This window comes from Lycorma delicatula, chromosome 1 (genome assembly GCF_047948215.1).
Source record: "Lycorma delicatula isolate Av1 chromosome 1, ASM4794821v1, whole genome shotgun sequence".
NCBI lineage: Eukaryota > Metazoa > Arthropoda > Insecta > Hemiptera > Fulgoridae > Lycorma > Lycorma delicatula.
Window position 1 is genome coordinate 4,010,969 of NC_134455.1, and position 17,725 is coordinate 4,028,693.

The 17,725-nt window shown below is 35.4% G+C and overlaps 1 protein-coding gene across 1 annotated transcript in view; it reads left to right on the plus strand.

Moving 5' to 3' along the window:
- The window catches only part of OSCP1 (Organic solute carrier partner 1), a 42,645-nt gene extending 24,934 nt beyond the window's left edge, over nucleotides 1–17,711 (plus strand). Inside the window, exons 4-6 of the mRNA XM_075362327.1 lie at nucleotides 2,107–2,260; nucleotides 13,782–14,006; nucleotides 16,770–17,711. Of these exons, the coding sequence (XP_075218442.1) occupies nucleotides 2,107–2,260; nucleotides 13,782–14,006; nucleotides 16,770–16,926 (536 nt within the window). The 3' untranslated portion in view covers nucleotides 16,927–17,711. The remainder of the gene's footprint in view (nucleotides 1–2,106; nucleotides 2,261–13,781; nucleotides 14,007–16,769) is intronic.
- The last annotated feature ends 14 nt before the right edge of the window (nucleotides 17,712–17,725 follow it).

The following is a 17,725-nucleotide window of genomic DNA, read 5'->3' on the forward strand; positions in this document are numbered from 1 at the left end:
ATTTGTGTTAATCATTGTTATTGGTTATTCCTTTTGAAATGATTACTTCACCCATTAACATAGAATCACTAGCTATAATCAACTGCAAGTTACAAACCAGTGCAATTTTAACATTTAAATAAATATAAAATATTTTAATAAGATAACCCTAGATTTTTTTAAGTATCCTCTAAAAATAGCTACTTCAGAGATATTATTAAAAAAATCAAATTTGAGACCGCAAGTGTGAGCTGCTGTTACGAATAATTAATTAACTTACAAGATTGGACACATGTTGTACACGACTTATAAATAATGCTATTTTTAGAAATAGTAATAAAATTAATTTAAAATAGATCTTATTAGTTAAAAAATTTAAACATTGTTTTACTTCAACAGTTGACTGGTTTTGTATTGCTACAAATTATGAAATTCTAGCGAAATAATGTTGAATACAAACATCTTGATCTGTTAATGATAACAAACATCAAAATTGATTTTATTAGAGCCACTTTAAGTGAATGAAGTTTGTAAAGTAATTAAAACATATTCTGGATTAATACACCAGTTGTTACTCATACTATCCTTGCATCTACGACTTCTGTTGTTTTTCACTATCTTAAAAAATAGAGTTGTTAAGTCTTTGTCTAAGAAAACAACAACAATCAATCAACACAACAGCTTCAGCTCTTTTTTAACATTTTTATTAGATTTTGAAAAAGTTATCTAAAAGAGTTACTAATGTTTTTTGATAGTATTAGTATTTTTCTTCCAATATGATTTCTGAAAAAAATATGTCATTAGGTTAGAACAGACACTGTGTACAAACAATGGTGTGAGTATGAAAACTGTTCGAACAATAATTAGCGAATCATTATAAGTAATACAGAAAAATAGAAAGTCATTACTCTGGATGATGTGTATAAGGTGATTATGAATATAATATTAGACAGGTTGAGTTACAATAAGAATACTGTAACAGATTTATGTACTATAAAAAGTAGAACAGTGTTTATCCACGACACAATTAACCCACTTTACATTGTTCTAAATCAACTTTTTGTCTCAACACGCAAATTTTACTCTAAAGATTGATAATTTTTTTTTATATATAATTCAAAATTTTGCACATCAACTATTACACATGTAACTGCTAAATGACATCATTTCATTTAGCATGAAGCACTAAATGTCATGACATATCTATAATTTAGAGTATTGGCTACTCATTCATACTTGAGGCAATATGTTATATAAACTACACCTAGTGACTAAATAAATGCTCAACATACACCGACCAATATTCCCACAAAATTTTTTACATTTTCAAAAATGAAGAACCTTTAATCCTTAAATTATCTAAAATAATATATTTAGAGAAAAATCCAATTTTTATGTTAGCTGGTAACATCATCGCTCTGATGTCTCATCTCAGCCAAATTTTATATTTTAGGGTAAATCAGATCACCATCATACACAAAATTTTATTTAACTTTTTACTAGTATTCAATAAGATCAAAATAATCAAGAAGATGCATCATATATTTTGAGGGATGTATTGTATATCTGTACAAAAAAAAAGACGGCACAATTTTTTTTTTTTTGAAAAATATTTTCTTTCTCACCATAATCTCCTTTCAAGTATGTACACTTAGTCTAACACAGCTCAAAAAGAAAAGCTTATCAATTCTATCCTTAAAGAATAATTTATTTGTCTTCAAAACTAATAAAGAGCAATGCTTTTTTTGGCAGTTGTTTTATTATTTTTAATATTTATTTCTTGCATTCTGATTAGTACATAATAAATACATTTATATAGATCATGTCATTATAATGTAAATTGTAAAAATAAAAACATGAATTATAAGATAAAGAATAGATGTGATTAACATGTATAAAATTATTTAAAATATAAACAGATGAAATAATGTAAGTGTAACAAATATAAAATATTACTTCAAAATAATTTGTAATTCAGAAGTGGTTATTCTTTTTTTATAATCTCCAGTAATAGGAGATAAAATATACTTCTTGTTAAAAGGGATTACTTACCACATCAAAATTTGATGTGAAAAAAGATTTTAAAGAAGCATATTTCCACAAATTTACAAAGCTTTGTGATTTCAGGAAATGAAATTCCTGGTAGCATCAGAGTCTTTGGTAATGATGGATGTATTGCTGATTTACTTAATTTTAATCCTGGAGGCAATTATACAGTAGCGACAGAACCTGGTTCCACTGAACTTCGAGGAACTCGACATACAGCGCTTGGCTCTAACATGCAAGTCAACTGTACTAACAAAATACTGCACAATTTAAAACCTCATGTTGCACTGTTACTGTCATAATAATGTGAAAATATTTCATGTAATTATTCTAATTTGCTAATTTTATTTTTAATAATGAATGAGTAGTAATGAATGTACACAAAGATTTTTATACTTGTATCGATTTTAATTCAACTGGCAAGATTTCCTATTGAGTGTTTTATACAGAGTCATTCACGGGAACCGGATGTTTTTAAAATTATCTTAAAAAATTGAATATTTACTTTAAAAAAGTTTTATTGGTATTGAAACACTTGTTAAATCAAAGCATTTGTTACTTACTCATTAACGAAAAATTATGTCCGGCAAGTGATGTCCATTTTGGGCAGTACATTGTTGTAACGGTAACTGGCTTCAATTCTTTGCAGCATGTCTACATCAATCTGGGTGACGTGATGACGAATTGCGATCTTTAGGTCCTCCAATTTACGCGGTTTATTGCCGTACACACGCGATTTCAGAAAAAAAATCACAACTACTCAAGTCGGGGGACCGAGGGGGCCAAAGAATGTCACCGAATCTGGAAACGATCCGTCCCGGAAACAAGTTACGGAAAACAGCCATCGCTGCCCTCGCTGTAGCTCCATCCTGCTGGTATAACACATTTTGAAAATCGATTCCCCGGTTTCGTAACTCGGGGATGAAAAACGTATTCAACATCGCAATGTAACGATCGGCTGTTACAGTCACGGCAGCGTCATTTTCTTCAAAAAAATATGGTCCAATAACACCGACCTTTCCTATTGCACACCAGACAGTCACCTTTGGGCTATGAAGTGGTCTCTCGTGAAGCTGATGTGGGTTTCTTTCTGACCAATACCGGCGATTCTGTTTGTTGACGAAGCCATTCAGATGAAAATGGACTTCGTCACTCATTAACAATAACAAATTTTCATTTTCTGCGAAAATGGTAAGCATTTGTCGACAAAATTGTAATCGCTGCGTGAAATCTTGCTCGTTTAACTGCTGCACGACGGCTATCTTGTAAGGATGGAAATGCAGGTCTGTATGCAGGATTCGTCTTACCGTACTTGTGCTCATTTGAAGCGCTGCTGAATGCCTCTGAGTAGAGCGGCGTGGGATTCTGACAACGGCTTCCCTTACTCGTTCGATGTTCTCCGGAGTGCTAGCGGTTCGTCGGGGACCCGGTGGTTTTTTCTTCAATATTGAACCGCTTGTTCGAAGGTTGTTTACCCGTCGTAATATTGTGTTACGAGAAGGGACACTTGCATTACGATGGATATTAAACTGACTGCGGAAATCTCGCTGAACAGCAGTTACGGATTCGTCATTTCGCACAAAACTGTCATACGCGTACAGGCGTTGGTCTAGCGTCCACGGCTCCATCTCAACGACTAAAATGTTAATGCTATGAACAAAGGAAACGTCAGACACCAGCCACGTGTCCCTCCCACCTCTAACGTCCGAGTACAACCCACTTCAAAAACATCCGGTTCCCGTGAATGACCCTGTACATCTGTTAATAATTACAGAAATTGCACACACGTTGAAGACTCAATGTGTTAATGCTTTTATAAATAAATATATACATATATAAATATATACTCGTATATATGTGGCTCGGCTGATAAATTTTGCACATATATGTGTAGTATGGGAATGAAAAGAGGTAATGGAATGAAAAATGAATAAAAAAACAATACCTTAGCTACAAAATGCAAAAAGTTGTAACCCAACGTGTGACAACTTTTGTATTCAGTTACTGAAAAATTCTGGTGGTCTTTCTCAGATCCAAGTACCCACAGCTTCCTTCTCCTCATTATCGGTGATGTAATGATTACCTTTGAGATCCCTCTTGAGATGAGGGAAGAAGCGGAAGTCACACAGAGCAAAATCCGGTGAGTATGGCGAATGAATAGGCTCAAACTTCTGCTTGTGGAGAGCCTCTGTATGGCATGCGACATTTGAGGCTGTGCATTGTTATGTTGTAAGATTATGGGCTTGGTGGTCTTCTGGACGCAACATACTCATCGTCTGAGGTGTCTTAACATCTCAATGTACCGTTCGATGTTCACAGTCGTCCCAAGTCCAGATACTCAGTCACATAAACATGTTTGACGTCCCAAAACACTGTCAAAAGGAGTTTCTTCGTCGAGGCTTGAGTTTTGAATTTTTTGGGTTTTGGCGATTTGTAATGTCTGCATTTTCCATTCTTTGCCTTTTTTCTTCCAGGTTGTAATGATGTACCCAACTCTCATTCTCGGTCACAATATTGAAAAGGAAGTCATTTCCTTTGTACACGACGCTGCTTGTGTTTGTCCGTCAGTCTTGCGTGGTATCCATCGTGCACAGATTTTATGGTAACCCAATTGCTCGATATTATGGCCTACTTGTTCTATAGATATGCCTAACTGAATAGCAATGCGTTGGTGGGTGATTCACCAGTCATTTTGAAGCAAATCGTCCACCTCCTTTTGATGTTTTTCATCAGTCACAGTAACTGGTCGTCTGTTATGAGGTGTGTCCTCAATTGTCACATTACCAGCTTTACATTCGCAACATTTTAACACTCACTTATTCACAGAACTCTGTCAACATCTCGATTCCCCCCCGTGGGGAGAAGATCCCACCTCGTAGCGTGTCCGGTCGCTACACCACCCCTCCGTTCCTAGCCAGTAGTGGCTTTAACGGAGGACATCTTCTCGCCCTCAAACTGATTGTGCCACACAGCTTTCAGTCCAGGCCCCGCAGAGATGCCACCGATGCAGATGCCCCGAGAGACATCTACATCGGTAAAAATTCACCCCGAGATAGATTTATGTGTTTATGCCTTCAGAATGAAGACAACGGACACCTGCAGCTACCACGTCGCCCTCAGGAACTAAGCTAGAAACCTAACCGCGGAAAGAAGACCCCGCGCCTAGACCCAACTATTAAAGAGCCACTTTCTGAATGTCTCAGATTCGTACTAACAACCTCAACAATAAACTTTCCCACTAAAGTTTTGTACATTGAAATTTAGACCTAGTTCCCTTAAGAACCCCGCTTAATACTCAAAATGAGTTTATATCTGACTCCGTTCCGGTCCGCCCGGGAGAGGAGAATTAACGCCTACTCCCGCACAGCGCCATCACGGAGTCCCGCGTGACATTCACAATCTTTCGCAGACCGCCGCCAAGACTCCCCTGCATACCATCAAAGCAGAACCCAGAGAAGCACCGCCGACAGTGTCATTAGCTCATTAGTGCCCCCTATCTTTCTTTTTCCTGTTTAGCCTCCGGTAACTACCGTTTAGATAATTCTTCAGAGGATGAATGAGGATGATATGTATGAGTGTAAATGAAGTGTAGTCTTGTACATTCTCAGTTCGACCGTACCTGAGATGTGTGGTTAATTGAAACCCAACCACCAAAGAACACCGGTATCCACGATCTAGTGTTCAAATCCATGTAAAAATATCTGGCTTTACTAGGACTTGAACGCTGTAACTCTCGACTTCCAAATCAGCTGATTTGGTAAGACGCGTTAACCACTAGACCAACCCGGTGGGTTCATTAGTGCCCCCGTCGGAGCACAACCGCACCCCCCGGGCAAGAATAATCCCACCCGCCGACGACGGCCGCAACTCCGCCGACAGCCTGATTAAATGCATACCACCAATACATCTAACCGAGGCACGCTGCCTTAAGCGCCTACCTTCGGCCAGTCAACTGCCCAGGCGGTTCCTATCACCTACTAGATTCCTTCTGCAGCCCTGCTCAGGGCGAGGAAGCCAGCAACTATTGTCCACTCTATACGAGTCCTCCAGTTGACTCGTAGATCCAAAATAGAGTTTACTCTCTCGAGTTCCCTAGCAACTCTGGTACGTTCAGCTTCGTACCGGGGACATATGTGAAGGACATGGTCCACGGTGTCATTGACCCTACAGTGCGGACAGAAGCCGGAATCAACCAACCTAAACTTTGCCAATTTATCCCTAAAGGCACCATGTCCTGAGAGGAACTGAGTCGTATGCCGATTGGGGGATACCCAGCTAATCGCTCGCAACTCTCTAACATCGGGAAATATACCATGCGTATAACGACCTGTCAAAGAAGTGTTCCACCTATCTTGCCAAGAGTCGAAACCTTGGTCTTCGATCTCACGCATACGCCCAGCAGTAAGAAGGCCTCCCTTCTTTGCAACATATGGCTGGCTACGTTCCGTAGCCGAAATATCCACAGGTTTGATGCCCGCAATCACAGTTACTGCCTCTCGCGAGACAGTTCTGTAACCACCGACAACCTCTAACAAAAGAAGACGCTGGGCTCGTAAAAGAATTTCCCTATAACATTGGTACCGCAAATGATGAGCCCAGACGGGCGCAGTGTACAACATAATGGCCTCACAAACGCCTTTATAAAGAATCCGCGTGGTACGGAAATTCAACCCCCAATCGGGATGGACCACTCTACGGACGCCGAAGAAAGCATCTGCCTTCTTCGCCACATACTGAAGGTGCTCCTTGAAGAGAAGTCTCTCATCAAGGATAACAACCAGATATCTCTGAAGGGTGACATACCTAATTTAACGACCGTCCATCACAACCCGCGGATGGCGAGTTGCAGCTAAACGGCCCTTCAAAAACATCATAGTGGTTTTCTCCGCACTGAAAACCATCTTATGCTGAAGACTCCACAACCGCTAAACCCTACATGCCTGTGCCGCTCTGAGCTCGATCTCAGCACGCGAACTACCCTCAACTAGCAGGAGCCCATCGTCGGCATAAGCCACGACGCGACAGCCACCAGGCAAGCGCAGCCGCATGAGAGAGTCAAACTCGATGGTCCAGACGAGTGGACCTAATACACTGCCCTGTGGACATCCTTTTGACAGGGTCTTTCCTACTTGCGAACTGCCGTCACGAAGGACAACAGTTCTGTCGCTGAAATAACTCGAGAGAGTCCTAATTTCATCCTGCGTACAACCACGCTTCTGCAATTGAAACAAGGCAGAGGGCCACCACAAGTTATTAAATGCCCCGGATAACTCTGTCAACAGTTTCACTACCGTAAACCGCTTTTAAACAATGAAAAATATTCATAGGATTCACATTTTCTGGTGTTAAAAATTTGATTATTGTGAGCCGTTTTAATCGTGTTGACATATTGACTATTTTAACTGCTACTGAATACAAACTGGTAAACGGATTTCAACGCATTATCGCAGGTTTGTGGAGGGGGATTTTAGCTATCATATACTGCCACGCCAAACTGGATAGTACCTTCTGTCCCTGTGTAGCACGGTAGTGTACAAAATTTATCAGTCGAGCCTCATATGGTGATTTTGTTAAATATATCTACATATCGTGAGTATCACTGCACTATTGTTTATATAATAACAATCAAATCAATGAATCCACCTAAAAACAAAATTTTTATTCTGATTTCTTCTGTATATTTTTTCTTTATAAAATACATGACAACTTCGGATAAGTTTCTTTCATTATATTTTGTAATGAAAGAAACTTATCCTAAGTTGTTTTTTGTATGAAAAACATTACAAGTGTACATTAAATGAGTTATTCATAATAAGATTTAATTTTCTATGTGCACAATAATTGAACCATCAACATATTGGGCATCCCTCAATCTTATTATCTTAAGTAATATAATTAGAAAAAATTCAAATTATTGTCTTTGTTGGCTAAAGTGAACATCAGTCTCATTTTAGTAAAATTGTCAATCAAGTGTATATTAGATACAGATTTTTAATTTGTTTTTTTACCAACATTTCACAAAATCTTATGTATCTGATTTAATCATGAATGAAAAATTTTATGAAAATGAGATTGATGTTACCACCAGATAGCACAAACCACTGAATTTTCACTAAATACTATAACAACAAAACAATGTTGTTTTAAACAACAAATGTTATACATTTAGTTGTTATACTTGTGAATTATAGTTTATAATGTAGATTTTGTTTAACATATTTATAATGAGTACTACTGTTTGTGTGGTACTCACTGTACTTTGCATTTATATGTACACACACATCCTGATTGTTGAACTGAATTTCAATTAAACATTCTAAAATTTTACAGTAAATGTATAGTTCTTAATAAACTACCTTGTCAGTTTATAAAAGGACTTCCTTGTGAGTGAGTACATTCATAATAATTTTAAAGAAGCTCAAACCAAAATAGAATTCTCTTTCAAACTATGTTGCAGTGAACTTGGTGATGTGATAATTTTCAATTAGTTACAATAATATTAGTAAATATAAATAATTATATGCACACAAAACATATTTGTTAAACATGTTCTGTTTATATTTTTTAGTATGAGGATATTTAAAAGAATTAACTCTTAACTTTTGGTATAAAATTGTGATAGTTTGGTTATTTACAAATTAAAACACATAACGTAAAGATTAAATTGACCACTTTTAATAAATCAGTGGCCATTAATCACTAAATTAATGTTAGCACAAATTACATTTAAAAAAAAAATGAATGAATTTCCCTTAATGAGCAGAAAACATATATCAGCAATGTTTCGCTACACAATTAGAAAGATTAATTTCTTCCTTTGAACTCTTTCTAGACTTTCATAAGGCAGTGTCATGATAACACTTGAAATATAATAAACATTAGTTACATTCTTTAAGGGGTTCACTTTACAGCTAGTTGCCATTGTCAACTGTATTATTTTTCACTTTAAAACTTATACAAGAATTATAAGTAATTCTTGTAAGCACACAACATTATAAGTAATGTTGTGTGCTACGAGCATGTTAACTCAGTGAATGAGGTCAATATAAAAACAAATTCCACTTTTCATTTCCTACAGTAAGCCTTTGATACTTGTTATCCTTGGCTCTTGGCTCAAGAGTAGTTTATTTCCCATGTTATGTAATCTAAAACTGTTTAGTTCAGCTCCTATATAATAAAAAATAAACCAGAACATGTGGAGGTAGGTAAGACTGGATATATGATGTTGAGTATAGAAAAAAATTAATTTATTTACAGAAAGGGAATGTCTCAGGAGATGAATAAGTAACTAAAGTAATTGTTATATCACAAAATAACAATTTTTTTTTTTTGAGCCACAAATCACTTTCCTGTTCTTGTTATATGGCAAATTAATTTGTCAAGTGGGGCTACTTTGGCCCACTTTTTCATGTTTTTACTAACTTTTCTGATATTAAAAAATATAATATATGAATTTTCAACATCCAAATTGATTTTTAACCAGTTATCATGGTATAAAAAAGTAAATAGTATTGTTTTAAAAAGATGTTTTCCTTCTTTTTTTTTATTTTTTACTATTTTTTAAGTTTTGGACCAAAGGTAACCCTGCTTTGGGCTTCTTTGGTCCATTCAGTTAATTTCATTTAAATTAAAGAGATTTCATATGTTGAACTGTTGAACCCTTTGCTTAAGGATATGCTTTAGGATCAGTAAATGACACACAAGGATCTATAATTGACATTACAATTTAACAAAACAATGATTTTATCATATTGAAAAACAGTAAACAAATTCTAGATATGAGAAATAATATCTCAAAACTTGTCCTTTGTTCTTATAACTTTTGTCAATGCTAAAATTTTCATTCTAACTCATCAGCCATCTCAGCAACATTGAAGTGTCCTTGTTTCATTAGCTTAGGAGGGTTGATTTTTTCTTGATGTCAGCCCTTGTAAACAAGATCCTTTTTATCGGGCCATGCAATCTGTTGTAGGACCTGACTCTTCCACTGGGCAGTTTTGTTATCAAACCAGGATAGCGCTTTCCTGCATATTTGACTACGACAAAGCCACCTTCTAAATTACTTTTTAGAGATTCTGGATCCAGTAGATCTTCTTTGCTAGGCTCACTGTTACCCAACATGTTCTCTACAGATTCACTTTAATAAAAGTTGGAGTGTCATCAGAACGACTGCAGTCATGGAGACTGTAAGAACTGGAGTGTTCAGACTCAGTTTCTGGTGTTCGATTTCTGTATGGGCACCCTCTTTTTGGCTTAAGTGTAGACATTAGACATTGGTACTCCTTCCAAGTCCATGTCATTTGCAATCAATTCATCAAACAATTTTGAAGATACACTTTTGCCAACTGGTATATCTAATTTCTTTCGTTTCTTACTAGGCCATTTTTTGGTCAAATCCTGCATTTTTCTGCAAGGTATTGCAAGAAATTGTCTCCTATCAATTTTTTTAGAGGGCTTCTTAAATCCTTTTGAGGCAAGCACTCCAGAACTTTGGTTCTGTCAAGGGGTATGATCCTGTTTTTTGAAACCAGATATCTCTTGTCTGCAGACAAATAATCAACCAGCAGTTTTAGGAGTTTAGGAAACTGATCCTCGGGCAAGTTTGTCATTGACTTTCCACAGAGTCAATATTTTATACCACTCTCTTTCCATAGGACCACAGTAGGCAACATCCAATGGGTGGGTGAGATGAGTAGAGTTTGTTAGTAGGCACACAAACCTTATACTGTTTTCCTTACATACCTTTAAAACTTCTAGGTTGATATGGGAGGTTAAATTATCTCCTATCACAACCTTGACTCTGGCAGCTTTTTCAATCGAGGAAGCAGGGTTGAGATAAACCAATTTTCAAATGCCCCATATCAAACCAACCAATTTTTGTTCTATTATACCTACATCCTCCAGGTTAACCCTCTGTCCATATAGACCACAAGTATTCAAACTTTTACACCTCATAAGGTGGTAACATGTCTCCTTTTCCATTTCCACAAGTTTCCAGTTTCCATTAGTGAGGTACAAGATTTCGTAGACTCCATAATGCGTTCTACATGCTTTAGTCCTTTTTTACAAATAATCTTAATTGACCGTGGGTCATCTCATAGATTTGTCTCGTCATAGTTGCAGATATTTTCATCTGGCAAACAATGCTGCCCAATCAGGTCCTGGGAAATTATTTTTCAAGTTATTTACTGTATGCCTCTGTTTGTCAATAAAGCATTTAATGGAGTGTCTCAAATCAAGGTCAATAATTGGAAATCAAAATTCAATCAACTTGTTGATATGAGCCTCCAATTAATGTTTTTCTTCTTGAGAAAACACTGTGGAATGGCCATGGCTTTTTACCTTATTTGTTTTTTAAGCTTACTTATTATTGTGCTTCTAGATATATTATAATATCGACTTGCATCTCTTTGTGTTCTTATGTCCATCAAACAAACTTGCAAGGTCTCAACATTGTAATCAGCATACTTTCTCAAACTTACCTTTCTTTTCTAATTTCACATCATGATGTCTTCAGCAACTGGAACAAAAACAACTACAATAACATTTGAAAAAATGTAATTAAAAGCATTTTTTAAATATTTGGTGGCAAAAAAGGTATTTGTAAGTAGCAGGGGGCTACTTTGATCCTGGCACAAAGTAGCCCCCTGGAAACTAGTTTTTAGGTTGTCTATGAAAACTTAAAAATTTTCTGTCAAAACAAAAAAATTAAGGAAAAACTGTGATCACACACTGGTAACTAAAGGTAATATTATTGACACTTACCTTATTTTTAACTCTTTTCCAGATTGCTTCACAGCAGAAAGTTTGGAGAGTAAAAAATCTTCACATGTAAACAAATGTTTGCAAAAACTCGTGTTGCCACTAATAAAAAAATTAAATTTATCCCAAAACTATTAAATTACCGTCAAGTAAGGAATAAACTATTTTTCAAGCCAAAAACTTACATTTATCTTGTCTTGTTTATTCACAAGAAAAATTAATAAATTATTTAATTCTCTTTTGTGTTGGAACAAAGTAGCCCTGGTTGACATGATATCTTAGTGTAATGGTGGTCAAAATCAATAGGTAATAATAACTTTGCTCAATACAATGTGCATCTTGTTTTTTTCATTTTCCAGTGAATACAAGAAATTTGGTATGTACCTAAAAAAAAAGGTATAATTCTGTAACTTGAATTTATAAGTGTTTCTAGGATTTTCAGAAGAGATTATGGACCAATAGAAAAATATTTTTTGTAACTTTGTACCGTGATAACTCCAAAATTGTTTACGGAAGAGAGCCTTCTGCAATCTCTTTTCCCTCAAAAAAATAAATTAGAAAATAGCTGTGGTATTTCATTTTAGTTTCCTTTGAATTTATTTCTGCCAAATGTAAAAATTAAGTTACATCCATCCAGACCCTAAAATAGAATGCCTACTTCTAACTAATTTATTAGTATAATACAAAATAGACATCATATAAGGAACAAATTAAGGACCATTTACTTTTGATTATTTGACAAATTTAGTTTTATTTGTTTAAGTTCTGGTAAGAGCTAGCAAACTGGTTGGTATAAACAGGTTTATGAGGGAGGCCCACCTCAATACCTCTGTATAATACTTTTTTTGCTAAAACCATAAAAAAATATGGTTTTGGCAAAATATGTTAGCCAAATTCTTTTTTATAGCTTATAAAATATCCTGAAATTTATTTTTTTTGTACAATAAAAAAATAACATAATTACAATGTTTTCTAGCTCTTCAAACTTTTTACCCTCTCCTCCCTCATGGAAGAATGTTTCTCTTTTGTGAATGAATTAAAAAAAAAAAAAAAAATAGAGGAAATTAATTAATTTTCTACAGTTCATGTTTTTTTTTTTTTGGAGTATCTTCAAACTTCAGAGTTACGTACAAGATAGCCAAGAAATCATAATTAAAAAAAAGAAAATATATATTAGAAATTGATTAGGATGAGTTTAATCAAAAAGTAAATACACTATTTTTATAACTTAAGTAAGAGATAAAGTAGAGGTTTTATTTATAAATAATTTCTGTGCTTTATAATAACATAAAAAAGGCCAATTTATTGATTTTTAAAAAGACCTCAAAATATCTTGCTAAAAGCAATAATTTTTTTTAGATATTTACAACAAATTTATTTTTATTTATTTCCCATACAACCTATACAAATCAGATAAGGTAGTATTTTTTTGTGTGGATTAATTTGCAAGGGATGTTTAAAAACTTAAGACAAATCTGTAAACCTTTTCAGGTTGTATCATGTCTTAGAATGAGTTGCTCACAATTAACATACAATATGAAATTATAAATTCACTTATTAACTGATTGTTTAAAAAGGAAGAAAAATTTCTTGGATAGCACTAAAAACGTTTTTTCATGATATTGCATTATATATAGATATTTATTATACAATATATTTAGCTTAAATACTCATTTTTAGGAATATTTTGGTTTTCAAGTTCTTTTTGATTGTTTATGTATTTACATTATATTAGATTTCTGAGGCCTGGCTTTAGTATTATAACTATAAATGAAAGAACAAATTGCAAAAGCTTGAAAAATATTATGTTAAATGTCCTGCTATTTTTCCATTAAGAGAAATTCATGGCTAGTTACAATGGCCACTCTTAACTAGGCAGTTTCCACTGAAACTAGTGATAATTAGAATTTGAAACTAAGAATAGAAACTATATAATATTTTTAAAGGACTCAATATCAACATTATATTATTAATTAATTGATGTTTTTCTTCAGGTATGATACAACAAGAACAGAGTCTTCATGGGATCAACCAGGTTTAGATAGTAATGCAAAATGGGATAGTATGGAATACAATAATGCTAGTTACAGAGAAGAACTTAATATACTATTAACCCAATTATTAGGTAATAAACATGCTGCAACAAATACAGCATGTGGAGGTGCAAATTATGATGTTATCAGACTTAACTTATTTGAAATGCAGGATGATGACAGAGAGTAAGTTAATTACATAAGTTTGTCATAGGTTATAGTTTTTATTCGGTTTTATATTGTTTTCAAACAAACTGGAGATACAGGTATTGTAAATTATATATGTTTAGGTTACAAGAACAACAGAGAATTAATATAGGCTTTGGTTATTGACAGTAAAATCCTAAGATAACATAGGTCAACAAAGTCCGCCTGGACTTTCTTACCTCTGGAACTAGGTCATGGCCGAATATTCCCTAACCTGACAAGACCTTACGAAACTCTTGCTGTCTTCCTCCTATCCGTAACTCTGGACAAGCCCACAAATGTGATGACTGCCAGCGGGAGACCTGTATTCCCCTGTCACTCTTTGTACCTCTTGGCTGCTACTGGATCGATTGGGTGCAATACGTGTACATACGGCATGAAACCACAGATTACAGTCCCTGCTCTGAAGAGTGCAAGCAAGACTAGGGAAAATCCCTTGCTTGTTATAGGGTCTTACAAGCAGGAGTCGTTGCCACCTGTGATGAGGTGGGTACGCATTGTATAAATGCAACCCTGTTACATCCAGTGAAGTCAGAAATAATCAGTCTAAAATAAATAAGCGCTAACTGTGTCCGCAGTCTGATAATCAGAAAAGTCTTGATACTGCTGGAAGGTATACACACGCCCCACGCCAAAAAATAACTGAGAATAGACCAAAACACAGGAACTCTGGACGCACTTAAGGAGACCAGAGTTGCTGGCTATGTGAACATCTCGATTCCCTGCCAAGGGGAGAAGAACCTTCCTCGTAGCATGTCTGGTTGCTACACTACCCCCTCTGTTCCTAACCAAGAGTGGCTTAATCGAAGGTCATCTTTTTGCCCTCAAACTGATCACATTCACAGTGCTCAGTCTGGCCTCGGGAGATGTCCCAAGGGACATCTACATCAGTAATTTCGCCCTGTCAAGTTTATCTTCAAAGAAGACATCAGACACCTAACACTACCACGTAGCCCTCAGGAACTAAGCTACAAACCTACATATGGAAGATCAAAGACCCCCGTGCCTGTCACTACTAATAAGCTCTAAACCATAAGTACCAACAGTACAAACAAATGCAACAAGTATGCCTCGACAGCATATCAAAATTCAGCCTAAACTGCCATAACGACATATCATTAAATTAAGCGATTGGAGTGCACCCAGCATAAACTGAAGTCCCAGAGGACCACAGGTCTGCTCAAAGAAGCAATTTGGTGTCACAGGAAATAAACCTACAGTCCTCTGCATCGGAGAGGAGATGGATCATGATATCATAGAAGAGACAACAAATGACCTGGCAGATCACCCAGCTTGTGATGGGTGTTGCAGTAAACAACCCCGAGACTCACAAGAACAAATTTCCTAACTCTGCGTACAAGCGCCAAGCTTCAATGAAAGATACTAACTATCCAAGGAATTGAAATACAATTCTACCGCATGTAAGTAACAGCCACAGTCCTTACTGTTGACCGAATGCTTGCACTTATGCGCAACCTTTTACAGTTGACGCACGATGGAGCCTTGGCTTTCTGCAGACAGTCATCATGCTTGTGACCTTCCTCGTCACAATGTGCACAGACCGACACATACTTACAGAATTTGGCTCTGCGGCCAAAACGACAGCACTTGAAGAACCTTTGTACATCCACGTACTCCTTAACCCTACAGGACATTAGATCAACGTACAACCTATCTTCAGACACAAACTTCTTAGAGAGCAGCACTGAGTTCAAATACGCTGTGGTATCGCTGGGCATCACGCTTACCAGTCTTGATGGCAATGTGAACATCCCAACCCTGTAGGGGAAGACACCCGCCTAGTGACATTCTGGTCGCTACACCATCCCTCCCGTTCCTTGCCCTGTTGGGCTTTAATGGGAGTCATCTATCACCCTCTGACATTTTACATCTACATCTCATAGTAATATGCCTGGCCTTGTTGGGATGCCACCGATGCAAATGTCTACCGAGACATTTACATCGGTGATTTAATAACTCAGCTTATTGCCTTCGCTGTAGTTCTCGTCCGGACATCTTGAATGTCCTACATAGTATCCCTGAACTAGCTAACAGAGTTTGTGGAAGCGTGGCTATGTGAACAGTAAAACACTAGAATTTTGGTCAACTGAAAATCCACATATGTTACAAGAAAACACCTTACACTCTCAGAAAATGCTCCACAAGCAGCCTCAAACATGGTAAACAGAGTTTGTACACCATGCATTACTGAACGGAGCAGCAATTTTGTGCATACATAAATAATATTTTGTGAAAATAAATAAATCTAAGTGTAAAAATAATAGTACAGAAAAAAATAGAAAAACTTGAGACCAGGGATAAAAATAAGGTAAGGTGATCAATGAGGAGATTGCACTAAGTCAGAAAACAATGAGAATAGTTGGTTCTAAGCACAAGAATTGTTTGGATTCTATTATTTTTTTTGAGCAAATCATGTTGTCTTTAGCAAAAAAGTTTCACTTCTTTCAACTGAAATGCCTATCAAAGTTTTGAGCATTTTGAATTACAGACACTTTCAAAATAATTTCACAGTTTATTTATTATATAATATGATCTTTGTTGACAGCATTCTATCATAGAGAACATAATGTTTAATAATAAAATTGGCAGCTCTTTAGAACTATACTTCCTTGTATTTTAGCCTCTGAGTACAAAACCCTAAATTCAATCATCAAGTACATAACTTTTTTAATATTTAAAAAAATTAGAAAAAAATTTTATGCTTTTATTTTTTTTTAACAGAAGTACATCCATGAACCAGGAAGAAAGATGTGTAACAAATGCAGTAACAAGCAATGAACATTCAAATACTCTTCATAGAATAAAATCAGAGATGATGATTGGAGAAGAGAATGCTGATAAGCAGCTAACAGTGCTTGATCTACTAGATCTTGCCTAACTTAAAATAATGAACAACAGAGCATGATACATGATGAATCATCTTATCTAATTTTAATGTAATTTAAGTGTACATTACATGTATTATGTAGTTAAGTATACATTACGATAATAGTAAATAACATGTAAAGAAAAATAATATAGTACGTCAGACCAAAATTTTTATGTCTTTTACTGGAAACATATTAAGAAAAATATTCTTTAGTTATGACTGTGATTGAGATAAAATAGTATACAGATTCAAAAAAGGCATATTTGACACTATAGATAAAGTATGGAGTGGTAACACAGTTGATTCTGATTGTTTTTGATTCAAAATCAAACTTTCACTATGTTGCTCTTGTGTACATGTAGAACCCAAACTATGCACTTTTCTCTTTATAATAATGAGAGTGTGGTCTGTTAGAATTAAAACAAGGTGTCATTGGGTGCAAAAGTACTCATATTTGGCTCACCTTAAGCAGTAAATAAAAGGAAGATATCTTTACCCTTGTAAAATAAATAAATAAATTACACTATTCAAGTCTGTTGCTATTGTAATTCATGCTACCTCTTCTTTGTAAAATTGTATGTATACTGTTTTATAGGTTCAATGTTATCTGTGCATATAATATAACCTAACAGGTTATATTAAGATAACCTCAAGTTGACATATTTACTGATGTCACAATCTAAGCAGCCACCCAGGAAAGCAAGGAACACACTCAAAAAGGATTGCTTTGAATCAAATAAAAAGTCATTAATATATATGTAGTTTGTAATAATGTTATATTATTAATGCAAACAGGGTGAATTATACA